Source organism: Vespula pensylvanica, chromosome 7, assembly GCF_014466175.1.
Source record: "Vespula pensylvanica isolate Volc-1 chromosome 7, ASM1446617v1, whole genome shotgun sequence".
NCBI lineage: Eukaryota > Metazoa > Arthropoda > Insecta > Hymenoptera > Vespidae > Vespula > Vespula pensylvanica.
In genome coordinates, this window is record NC_057691.1 from 856772 (window position 1) to 869271 (window position 12500).

The 12500-nt window shown below is 25.9% G+C and overlaps 1 protein-coding gene across 3 annotated transcripts in view; it reads right to left on the bottom strand.

The window, feature by feature from the left end:
• Positions 1–12500, bottom strand: part of LOC122630604 — a 158002-nt gene that overhangs the window by 62873 nt on the left and 82629 nt on the right. For 2 of the 3 annotated variants that reach the window (XM_043815270.1, XM_043815268.1), the window contains exon 3: positions 2519–2617. The exons of the other annotated variant lie outside the window; for it this stretch is intronic. In XM_043815270.1, coding sequence (XP_043671205.1) covers positions 2519–2617 — 99 coding nt within the window. The remainder of the gene's footprint in view (positions 1–2518; positions 2618–12500) is intronic. 3 annotated transcript variants of the gene reach the window in all.

Below are 12500 nucleotides of genomic sequence, written 5' to 3' on the forward strand. Positions count from 1 at the left end.
CGTCGTCTTTCGTGTCGTTACAGGAACTCGAGTTATCGACGCGTACGATGCGTGACTGCACGCGAGATAAAAAGCACGCGTATGTTCCGATCATGATGATGCTCAACAACCGCTGCTAACGTTTCTCTTTCTCTCTTTTTCTCTTTCTCTTTCTTTCTCTCTCTCTCTCTTTCTCTCTGTTTCTGTATCTTTATCTCTCTCTCTTTCTCTCTCTCTCTCTCTCTGTCTCTCTCTGTCTGTCTGTCTGTCTATCTGTCTGTCTATGTGTGTGTGTGTGTGTGTGTGTGTGTGTGTGTGTGTGTGTATGTATGTAAGTGAATGTATGTGTGTATGTGGGCGTATTTACGAACCACTTTAGAGTATAACCAAGCGTATTAGTGCAGACAGAAATTATTTTTGAACGGAGAAGATAAGAAAAAAATTATATAGTACGTATAGACGTTAACAAAGAATTATTTTTGTCCTTGATAGAAAAAGGAAATTCTTATCGTCTATTTTATTATCGTCCTTGCTTTTTCATTATCTTCGCAATTTACGATCGAACGATTCTATATAAAAACTTATCGCGCAGTGCTTTTTTATTTTTTTTTTATTTTTTTTTTTTTGCTTTGTTTTGTTTTGTTTCATTTTACTTTTCTTTCTCTCTCTTACTTCCTTTCTTGTTTCTTTTCTTTTCTTTTCTTCTTCTTCTTCTTCTTCTTCTTCTTCTTCTTCTTCTTCTTGTTTTTTTTTCTTTTAATTTAATCCTATATAACGAATGTCATGTAACTTAGAACTGTCATGTAACGTACAGTTATATATACATGACTTGTACTTATCTATATGTATTTATATTTTCGTGATCTCATTTCGCATTTTTTTCGTTATATAATTAATTTCTTTTTTAGTTTATATTTGAATTATTTGTTATATAAGTTACTTGTTAAATATAAGTTATATCATATAAGTCACTTATATTAGTATAGTTATAATAAAATATAATATATATATATATACGTTATTATAATATACATTATTATCATTATTATTATTATATAACTATATTGTATAATTATATGTTATTTATAGTATAATTATATTAAAATTTATATTAATCATAATAATGTTATACTATATTTCATATTATCTAATAATTGTGTATTTTAGATGTAACAAAAAATTGAGTTATAGGGAATTAATTAATATAATTGTAATGAAAAAAAAAAAAAGAGAGAGAAAAATGACGACGAAGAGAAAGAAACAGAGAGAGAGAGAGAGAGAGAGAATCTTTTACTGCAATATAATACAGATAATTCGTTGTTGCATTTTCTGCAACAAAGTAAATGCATTTCTACTCTAGCTCGCGACTATTTTTTTGTCTTTTTTTATCGCATCGATAACACTATCACTTCATTCCGTGTCGAGACTCGAGCTCGAGAAAATGCTCGCTTTTATCACTTATTAAACTTTGGAATACTGATAGAATTGACTTTTTTTTTCGTTCTTTCTTTTTTTTCTTGTTCTAGTTCGACTTCGACGGAGGCTAAAATTCACAAAAAAGAGAGAGAGAGAGAGAGAGAGAGAGAGAGAGAGAGAGAGAGAGAGAGAGGAAAAAAAATTCAAAAATCGAGAAATAAAATGCAATAAAACGAAAAACAAATCAAATCAAATCAAATCAAATAAAACAAAAACGTTTGCAGGATCTAGAGATACTCTCTTTTTTTTTCTTTTTCTTTTTTTTTTTTTTTTCACGTACGTTTCTCTTTTTTTCTTGAAATTTCAATGGATTATATTCACGCTTCTCTTTTACAAGGATGAAAAATAGAAAAGAATAAAAAGAATACAAATGAAACGAAAAATGTGAGAAAAGAAAAACGGTCAAACAAACAACTACGAAGAAAACGAAGAAAAGAAAAGAAAAGAAAAGAAAAGAAAAGAGAAGAGAAGAAAAGAGAAGAGAAGAACGGACAAAAAAGAAAGAAAAAGAAAAAAAAAGAACCCATCCTCGATTTTTCCCTTTCCCTTCGTTCCTCTTATCCTATCTAATTTAAATTGATTAATCGCGTACGATGTTACATCCCAGATAAAAATAGATAAAATAATGAGAAAACGAAAAAGAAACGAAAAAAAACAAAAAAGAAAAAAAAATTACGAAAAAATTAAATTGCTCCCATCTCAATCGTTTTTCTTATCCCACATAATTTAAATCGATTGATCGCGTAGTACAATACTACGCAAGATATCTCCTTTACGTAGAAAACATTATCCGATTTCGATATCCGATTATATCGTCTTAAAGATTATATTTCAACGAGTACGAAAACATAGAGTTTATAATGCATCGTATCGAAACTCGAATTCAGGTTTTTTTTTGTTTGTTTAATTTTCTTATATATATATATATATTTATTATTATTATTATTATTATTATTATTATTATTATTTTTATCCGATCCCTTCGAGATCACGTTAAGTTTGCCTGTCGTCTAATAGCAATCATTTTATTATTAACGATTAAAATCGTATTTTATGTACTCACGAATTGCGATCGCGTGTTAGAAATCGTCAAGGTATTAACGTTTAATCGTTTTTCCAAATCGAAGAAATTATAAAACTTGGACAAGTTCTTATGCCGTACCTGAAACAGAAAAGATAACGATCACGTTAATACATAGTTAATACGTAAATATATATATTACGTACACGTGTATATACGTTTATATGCATTCATACATGTATGTTATATTTTCATTAATATTCGGATATTCATTATCACGTTCTTCTATGTTTTCTTTGAATTAAAATACGAACGTCTTCGACGTGGATGTATTTATATCTAATGAAAATATATGAATTATTTATCACGTTTGAAAACGTATACGCGTTTATAAATGATCTCTGATCATTTTCTAATTTTTTTCTTCCATCGTCAATGATTTAAGTCTAAGGCAAATGAATCTTTTTTTCTTTTCTTTTTTTTTTTTTCTTGTTTTTTTACAACGTGAGAATTATTAATACGTTGAATTATTGAATTATTATTAATAATATTCAATCAATTCTGTTGAATTGTACTATGTTAAAAATTGATATTTTAATGTATACTGTAATATGTATTATAATATTATCTTAGTAATAACGTTGTTGTACTATCTTTTTTATCTTTTTATAAATTTATATAGAAAGAAAACAAATTTTCAATTTTATTAAAAGATCGACTAACATATGATAGATAATATTTGTTAATATTTTTGCAAATTTTCCTTTCGAATGCATTATTTCGTATCTCTCTCACGTTTATTTTATATAAGCGTATTAAAAGAGTATACATATATTCTATTTGAATATTTTATTTGAATATTTATCAAAATAATATTTATCTAAAAAAGGTATATCCATCCAATATATTTCTATCTTCTCTAAAATTTCTGTTTAAACAATATTCGATATCGTAGAAAGTAGAGATTGGATAAAACGATATTTCAAACAAACGTTTTGTTTTTTCTTTCTTATATTTTATTATTTTTTTGTAAGATATCGTTATAAATATTATAGGTTTCCATTAAAAGGGGAAAAGAAAAGGTAAAAATAAAGTTGACCGTAAAGTGACCTGAAAAATGTCCATCGAACTTGTTGTATTTGTCCATTAATATCAAACAATTATTGTTTAAAACTTTCCTTTCAAAAATGCATTGATATTTCGATGTATCGATTTAAAATTGTATATTATATTATATAAATTTAATTAGTATTCAATATATAATAATATACTTATATAATATACTTATATATATATATATATTACTATAGTAATAATAATAATAATAATAATAAGCGGAAGAATAGTTATATAATAGCATTAGAACAACAACAACAATAATAATAATATTATTATATTATAATATTAAATATAATACAATTTATATATATATATATATACATATATACATATATTATATAATAATAACGAACGTTCTGCAAAATAATTGTTTCTTTTTCCATTGCGATTATATAATAGTTTTCTTGCTATTTCACATTATGTAGCTTTGTGATTTCTATGTTACGTCAACCCGTGACGATAGCATATCGAGTATTTTTGATAATGTTCGCATTTCTTATCCTTTTTTTTTTTTTTTTTTTTATTATTATTATAAACTAGAAATAAGTACGTCAACTGAATCTACAATAAAAGGAATTAAAAGAAAAGACAAAGAATTCTTTTCTTCTTCTTCTTCTTTTTTTTTTGTACGTTTAAATCCAAATTTATACTTGTACAAAGGATCTATTGAAAGAAAAAGAAAGAGAAAAAAGAAAAAGAAAAAAAATATATATATATATATATACGTACATACATATTTATAAGTAACTATAAGTTGTGTGACCATTAGACTCTGACCTATGACTAACAAGCAACCAATATTATTCGTTCGAGGTCATATTATTAACGATACTGATATGTATTATTGATAATTGTATCGATATATTATTGATAGCGATATTGAATCTATTGCTAAATCCATATGGAAATAAGAAATTAATAAATTAAAAGACATTTCTTGGAAAAATCCGATCTTACAAAACAAAATAGTCTTTCATTGTTTCTTGGTAAGATATTCTTTATCATGACCTTGGTCATCTGACTTTTCTAATTTTTATTTTAAGAAAATTAATTGATAAAGAAATCATAAATAAATAATTAATAATAGTTAATAATAACAATGATATGTATGTTTCTTAAATTACATGTATGTTCATAAAAATATTATAGACAATGACTTTTAAATTACAAAACATTTTTTTTTCTCTTTCTTTCATTACTTTTTTTTTCTTCAAAAGAAAATATACAAAAGAATTATCCATATATATATATAAAACAAGTCCATATAGTGAAAGGTCACATTTCTTAGTTTCGCGTTATATCATTTCCTTGAATTAATTAATTAATTAATTAATTAATTAATTAATTAATTAATCAATACATTCAATTATTTGTTTTGTAATTAAACAGAACAAAAAGAAAAAGAAAAAGAAAAAGAAAAAAAAAAAAAGAAAAGGAAAAACACAACAAAATCGTACGACAGTAGGGAGAGAACAAAATTATATTTATCCCTTTGATTAACGATTCCCATTTATACTCGGATAGGTTTATAAATTTTTCAAAGAGAAAAAGAAAAAGAAAAAAGGAGACAGAGAGAGAGAGAGAGAGAGAGAGAGAGAGAGAGAGAGAGAGGGAGGAAAAGAATAAATAAAAAACAAGAGAAAAATATAACACGAATAACGAAACGCGTTTTGATATTACATTTCGTTCGAAAATATCGTTCCCGTGTATATTCCGAGATACTTTAGCGGATATTTCAAAAATAGATTGCTATGAAAAGACGATCGATGTAAGTATGTATGTATGTATGTACATATTCCCTTAGCGCGATGAGAAGACTAGATTTAGATGAGGCTATATACGGTACTGGAGCACGTTATATCATCATCTATTGACCGGTCCTAATCATCTCCGCTCTCTTTCCCTCTCTATCTCTCTCTATCTCTCTCACTCCCACTCTTTCTCTATCTATCTATCTATCTCTCTCTCTCTCTATCTATCTATTTATTTCTCTCTCTCTCTCTCTCTCTCTCTCTCATTCTCTCCCTCTCTTTCTCTGTCGACGACAATTCCATTCGTCGTCATTACGATCTACTACGAGCGTATCCAATCATAGAGACGATTAATAATTTCTTGCTACACGTTGAAAAATATATATTATCATTCTCGTCATTACTTTCGAGTGAATAACTAATGCGAAGGACTCGGATACGTCACGTGCATGAAAATAACTTAGTCGAAGGATACTTCTACGAGTTTAATCGAAAAAATAATTACGATAAAACGTATAATGGGATTTATAAATTTTGCACATTATTTTTAGATGGACGAATGAAAATATGGATTTGGCGGGGGAATTGGGGTAGGGGGGGGGTGAGAAGGGGAAGATACGATAGTAGATATTATTCCTTTCGTATATAAATGATCGAATAAATATGATATTAAATTATTGAATAAAATAAATAAATAAATGGATGAATGAATATATAAATTGTGAAATAAATAGTAAATAAAAGAGAGAAGAGAGAGAGAGAGAGATTATTTCATCGGTCATCAATGTTGTTGGTTGTTTAACGCATTAAAAAAAAAAAAAAAAAATAAAAATAATAAAAATAAAAAAAAACGTAAAGAACGCGATGAAAACATTGAAAACGTTTCGCGTTTGCTTTTGACGTTCGTTTAATTCAGATTTATATCGCTCGGATCGGTTTCTCTACTCGTATATACATAGATATATATATATATATATACATATATATATATATAATACGTACATACATATGTACATTTGTTCGACACGCTTGCAATACAATGAATACACATACGCGCACGCGCGTAACACATATTCCAATAGATGCAAATTGCATCGTTAACAGATATATCGCTATTGTTATTTGCATGATACCAAATGAAAAATTCCAAACAAGTTATGTGTGTGCGTGTGTGTATGTATGTATCGTATGTAATTTATGTACGTGTATACGTTCGAAAATAATTCGAGCCGCGTTTAGTTTGCTCGTCCTCCATTCATCTATTATTTTTTCTTTTTCTTTTTCTTTTTTTTTTTTTTCGTTACGAAACATCTAAGAAGAAAAATAAAGACAAAGAGTTATAATAAAAGAAATTGTTTCGCTAATGCGATTTGTATTTTCCCCCCTCCCCTTTTTTTTTTTCTTTTCTTTTCTTTTTTCTGTCCTTTTTCTTTCACTCCGATAAGTAAATGCCGCGAGCGATGATGCTTAATAATATTTAATCGCGAAAAAATTTCCAAGTTAAAGAGATGATATTATTTTTATGACCAGAATGTGTGTGTGTGTGTGTGTGTGTGTGTGTACATATATAGAATTTCAAAGAAAATGTAAGATATAATTCGAATATCTGTTTTGATTCATGTAACTAGAAAACAAAAGTATGTTAAGTTAATAGTTTTTTAATAATACATTTTGAGTTTGATTCGAGAAAAAAGAAAGAGAAATGTCGAAGTATATAACGTTATATAATAAATATAGAATAATATATAATTATATGATAAAAGTTTATTTTCTCTTTTTACTATTTAATAATAGTACCTGTTAAAACGATAATAAAAATATTTTCTGAACATCATTACGTCGTTTATATTGTAAGAATAAAGTATACGTATTGACCTAATTCCATTAAAAACTAAAGAAAGAACGAATTCTAAATAAAACTTTCTTTCTTATTATTTAATATTTAATCTATTCGATTACCTATTTAAACGATAACAAAAATACTTTCTTGTTTTTAATATTACCACGACGTTTATATAGTAATAAAGTATACATATGACCTCGAGAAAAAGAAAGAGCAAAGTTTAAATAAAAAAAATTTTTCCTCATTTTTAATGCCGTATTAAAATGATAACGAAAATAGTTGCTTGTTTCGAATCTTATTACGTCGTTTACATTGTAATAAACTACACATTTTGGCCTTATTCGGAAAATAAAATATGCTATAAACAAAATTTTCTTTCTCAATTTTAATTTTTAATTATTCTTGTTATAAAAACTTACTACGTTTTCTTTATATCGTAATAAAACACACTTTTTTTTTGACCTAATTCCAGAAAAAAGAAAAAAAAAATACGAAGTATAAATAAAAGTTTCCTTCTTATTATTGATATTCTATTAAAAATAATACAAAAATAATACCTCGTTTTAAACTTTACTATGTTTCGTTTATGTCGTAATAAAGGATATCGTAATAAAGTATATAATAAAGTATATACATGTTTTGACCTATTTCGAGAAGAAAAAAAAAAAAAAAAGAAAAGCAAAATATAAATGAAAGTTTCTTTCTCGTTTTTAATATTGCATCAAAATGATATTAAAATATTTCCTTGTTAGAAACCTTACTGCGTTTCGTTTATATCGTAATAAAACACACTTTTTTCTTTTCTTTTCTTTTTTTTTTTTTTTTTTTTGACCTAATTCGAGAAGAAAAAAGAATAAAATATAATAAATAAAAGTTTCTCTGACGTTCTTAATATTGCGTCAAAACGATATAAAAATATTTCCTTCTTATAAATTTTATTACGTTTCGTTTATATCGTAATAAAATATATATTTTTGTATCTACTTGGAGAACAAACAAAAAAAAAAAAAAAAAAAGAAAAAAAAAAGAAAACAAAACAAAACAAAAAGAAAATAAAACAAAGTACAAACAAGAATTCTTTTCTTGTCACTGATATGTTAAAATAATACAAAAATAATCCCTTATCTCGAATCCGACTACGTTTTATTCATATCGTAATCGTAAAAGGAAAAACAGAAAGAAAAAGAAGAAGAAGAAGTATAAACAAGTATAAATAAAAAGTATAAACAACAAGTATAAATAATAATTTGTCTTTTATAACCGATGTTAAAACGATCAAACAAAAATATTTCCTTGTTTTCAACGACGTTACTACGTCGTTTGTATCGTATCGTGCAAGTTCTTTTGAAAAACATTTTTGATGAAACGTTTTGTTGGATAGTGAGTCATCATAGATATTCCATGTATTACCTTACGTTATTCACGGATTTAATTACAATTATATGCCTTAGCTAATGGCAATAAATCATTTATGAAATATTTAGTTATACATATATCCTATAAAATGGACTTCACATTTTAACGGTAACATATGTAATCTACTTGTCGTAACGGTACGAGGGAAGATTCGCAAAAAATATCAAACGGTTTTCTAGATTACACATATGTACACACGCATTTACATACATACATACATACATACATATATATATATATATATATACGATGTCACGGTAAAACGCGATAACAAAAACGGCCCCTTTGCTAATTTAATCGACCATGAGAGTGTGCACGTTATCCGATTATTTTATTACACGATTTCACCTTCGCGATTAAAAAAAAAAAAATAATAAAATAAACAAATAAATAAAAATGAAAAATAAATGAAAATAAAAGGAAAAAAAAAAAAAAAGAGATGAAAACGTTCCAAGAATATTGATCTCAACTGTACCTCTCCCCGAAGGTGACTCATTACGGAGTCAAGTTTTCGTTCTAAGAATATCGCCTCGCTCCTCGTAGATATGTACTAATATTAACGCCCCCTCCCCTTCCAAGCATCCTTCACCCCTCTTCTCTTCTCTTCTCTTCTCTTCTCTTCTCTTCTCTTTTCTTCTCTTCATCTTTCTCAGCTTTAATATAAAAATTCTTGTTCTTTTGTACAACAACAAAAATGAACGATCGATTTTTCTTCTTCTTCTTTTTCTTTTTCTATTTTTTTTTTTTTTTCTTCTCTATTCTCCTTAACTCTTTATAACGTTATATATATATATATATATATTTATTAGAAATTTTATGATTATTTTCTCATCACGAAAGTATCTTTATACAAAACATGTAATTCATATAACGAAGATGAATGTTCGTATATAAGAATAAATTATATTAAATCTGATATAATTGTATTAATTTAAGTTGACTTTTATTATATTAATAAATAACGTAATTTATTAATAATAATTTAATTAAGCTAATATAAGATAACTTATTTGATGGAATATAATTATGCCAGTATGTAGGACAAGCTATTTAGCCGAATAGTAGAATAATCCGAGTATATATGAGATAGCTAATTTAATACAGTATAATATATTATTTAAGTACTAATACAATTATTTATGTATTTAATTTATATTATATAATTACACTCTACCAAATAAATTATCTTATATCAGATATAATAATAATATAATTATTATTTTATAATATAATTCATTATTTAATTCATTATATTTGAATAAATACGTGTACGTACGTAAATGTTTGTCTGTGTCTTTCTATATTTATTCTCTATTTATTAGAATTTATTAGTTAATTTTATTCCTATTTGAAACTTTTCCCTTTATCATTTTGCAAAAATATATCGGCAGATAAGATGTCTTCTAGAAGAGAAATAGCTTTCCAATATCCTCAAACACATGTCGCGACGGACAACCATTTTCTTTTGCAAAAACTTTCCTTATACTATCGACAAGAAGAAGAAGAAGAAGAAGAAGAAAAGGGAAAAAGAAAAAGTAAAAGGAAGAAAAGATTGAAGGAAACGAAAAGAAAAGAAAAGAAAAGAAAAGAAAAGAAAAGAAAAATAAAAGAGGAAAAAGATAAAAAGGAAAAAATAAAGAAAGGAACGAAAGGGCTGATATTCGATGGAGAGATAAAAAGACGAGTTTAAAAAAAAGAAAGAAATTTTAAATATGGCTACTATTGATCTGAAAAGGATTGAGACCTCGAGTACATACAAAACGAAGAAGTTGAGTTCTTCAGACTAATTAACTTAATAAATTACGATTAATTCGTTCGTGAGATCAGAAATGTTGCTTCAAGTTCTGATCACAGCAATGCGGACTTAAATCTAAAGATTGAAGTTTTATCGATCTTTCGAATTTTCAATCTTGAAAACATTTCAACTGTCGATAATTGTTTTGATATATTAACACATTACGGACATTTTGTTGCTTATACGATACCACAGACGATTATTTTCTTTTCTTTCTTTTTCTTTTTTTTTTTTTTTTTTTTTTTTTAATAATAAATATTTTTGAATTAATTATTTTCAAATAAATATTCATTGCTCGTAATAATAATAATAATAATAATAATAATTTATAATGTATAATTATAATATAAGGTATTGATATATATATATATATATATATATATTGATAATTGATATTAATACATGCATTATGTAATTAAATTATTAATATATAATATTAATTAATTTTTATGTATTAATTTTAAATAAATATAATTACTTTTCTTTTTTATAATATTTCTCAATTAGCTCTTGATCAATGATCGTTAAACGCAACAAGAACGAAAAGAGAATCGGTCAAATATTTTTAGAGAATCGCTCGTAAAAAAGAAAATTATATCTTTTATTTTCTTTTCATTATTTATACATATAAAATACGAGATAACTCGTCATTCGTCCGTAATATGTTTATATTTCATTTATATACATATGTGTGTATCTACATATATATATATATATTTCTCTCAAAAAAAAAAAAAAAAAAGAAAAGAAAAGAAAATAAAAAAAAGGAATTTATAAAATTGATCATACATATAAAATAGAGAGAAAAAAAATCATAATTGAGAAAGACACGGGATGAAATTTGAAGTAGATATTTTTATAAAAACTATCGAAACCAGTAATCCCAACTGTTTGCTTAATCTAGCATTAATTTATGATCTTTGAAACGAACGAACGAAAAAAAAAAAAAATTAAATAAATAAATAAATAAATAAAAATGAAGAAAAAACCGTTTAGATATCTTCGAAAAAGAAATCTCGTCGTAAGTATTATGAAATTGTGTTTCTCGTGAATTAACAACGACGTTCCTCGTCGTCGGATATAGAATTTCTTTCTTAAAACTCTGAAATGAAATAACGAAAAACGTACGAAAAAAAAAAAAAAAGAAAAAGAAAAAAGAAACGAATGAAAAGAAGAAAAACGAAAAAAGAAAAGAAAGCAAAACTTAAACAATATTTCGAGAAATTGTAAGAAAAATGCGATCCATTAACGATCCTCGATGAGTTTTCTCTCCCATACATTTAATTTGCTCCGGAAAATCCAGCTTGGTAATCGCGAAATCCCGAAAGAAGGAATATTACGAAGTGGAGTTAACGAACGAACGGGAAGTCGATGTCGATAATAAAGAGGCGACGAGAAGAGTTCTTAACGAGGTCACGACTAAAGAAAAAGAAAGAGTAGACAGACGTGACAGGCGAAGAAGAAAAACAAAGAAGAAGATAGAGAAAGAAAGAAAGAAAGAAAGAAAGAGAGAGACAAAGAAAAAGAAAAAGAAAAAGAAAAAGAAAAAAGGAAAACGGAATAAGGCAAAAACAAAAAGAAATGAAAAAGAATGAGTAAAATAAAATTGAAGGAAATAGAAGAACTAGAAAAAATATTTAAGAAAAAAAAAAAAAAAAAAAGAAAAAGGAGAGAGAAAAATTAATTAACGATAATATTAATAATAATATTAGTAATAAACGACGAAAGGAATAATAACGCAATAACGATGATGATGATGATGATGATAATAATAATAATAATAATAACAAAAGCAGTAACAACAATAACAAAGATAATATAATATTATTAAATAATAAAAATAACAATTTTTATTACTGTTGTTAATTATTATTAATTCTAATAATAATAATAATAATAATAATAATAATAATAATAATAATAATAATAATAAAAAGTAAGAGATAGATGTAAAGAAAGAAAGAAATAATATTAATAATCGTGTTGTCATAGAATATCACTTTTGTAACGCACTGTACTCGAATGGTAGCTATCATACACGATTCCATCATATACAATTCGCGTCTGAGCCTCGGCCACGAGCAACGGCGCATTATAAAT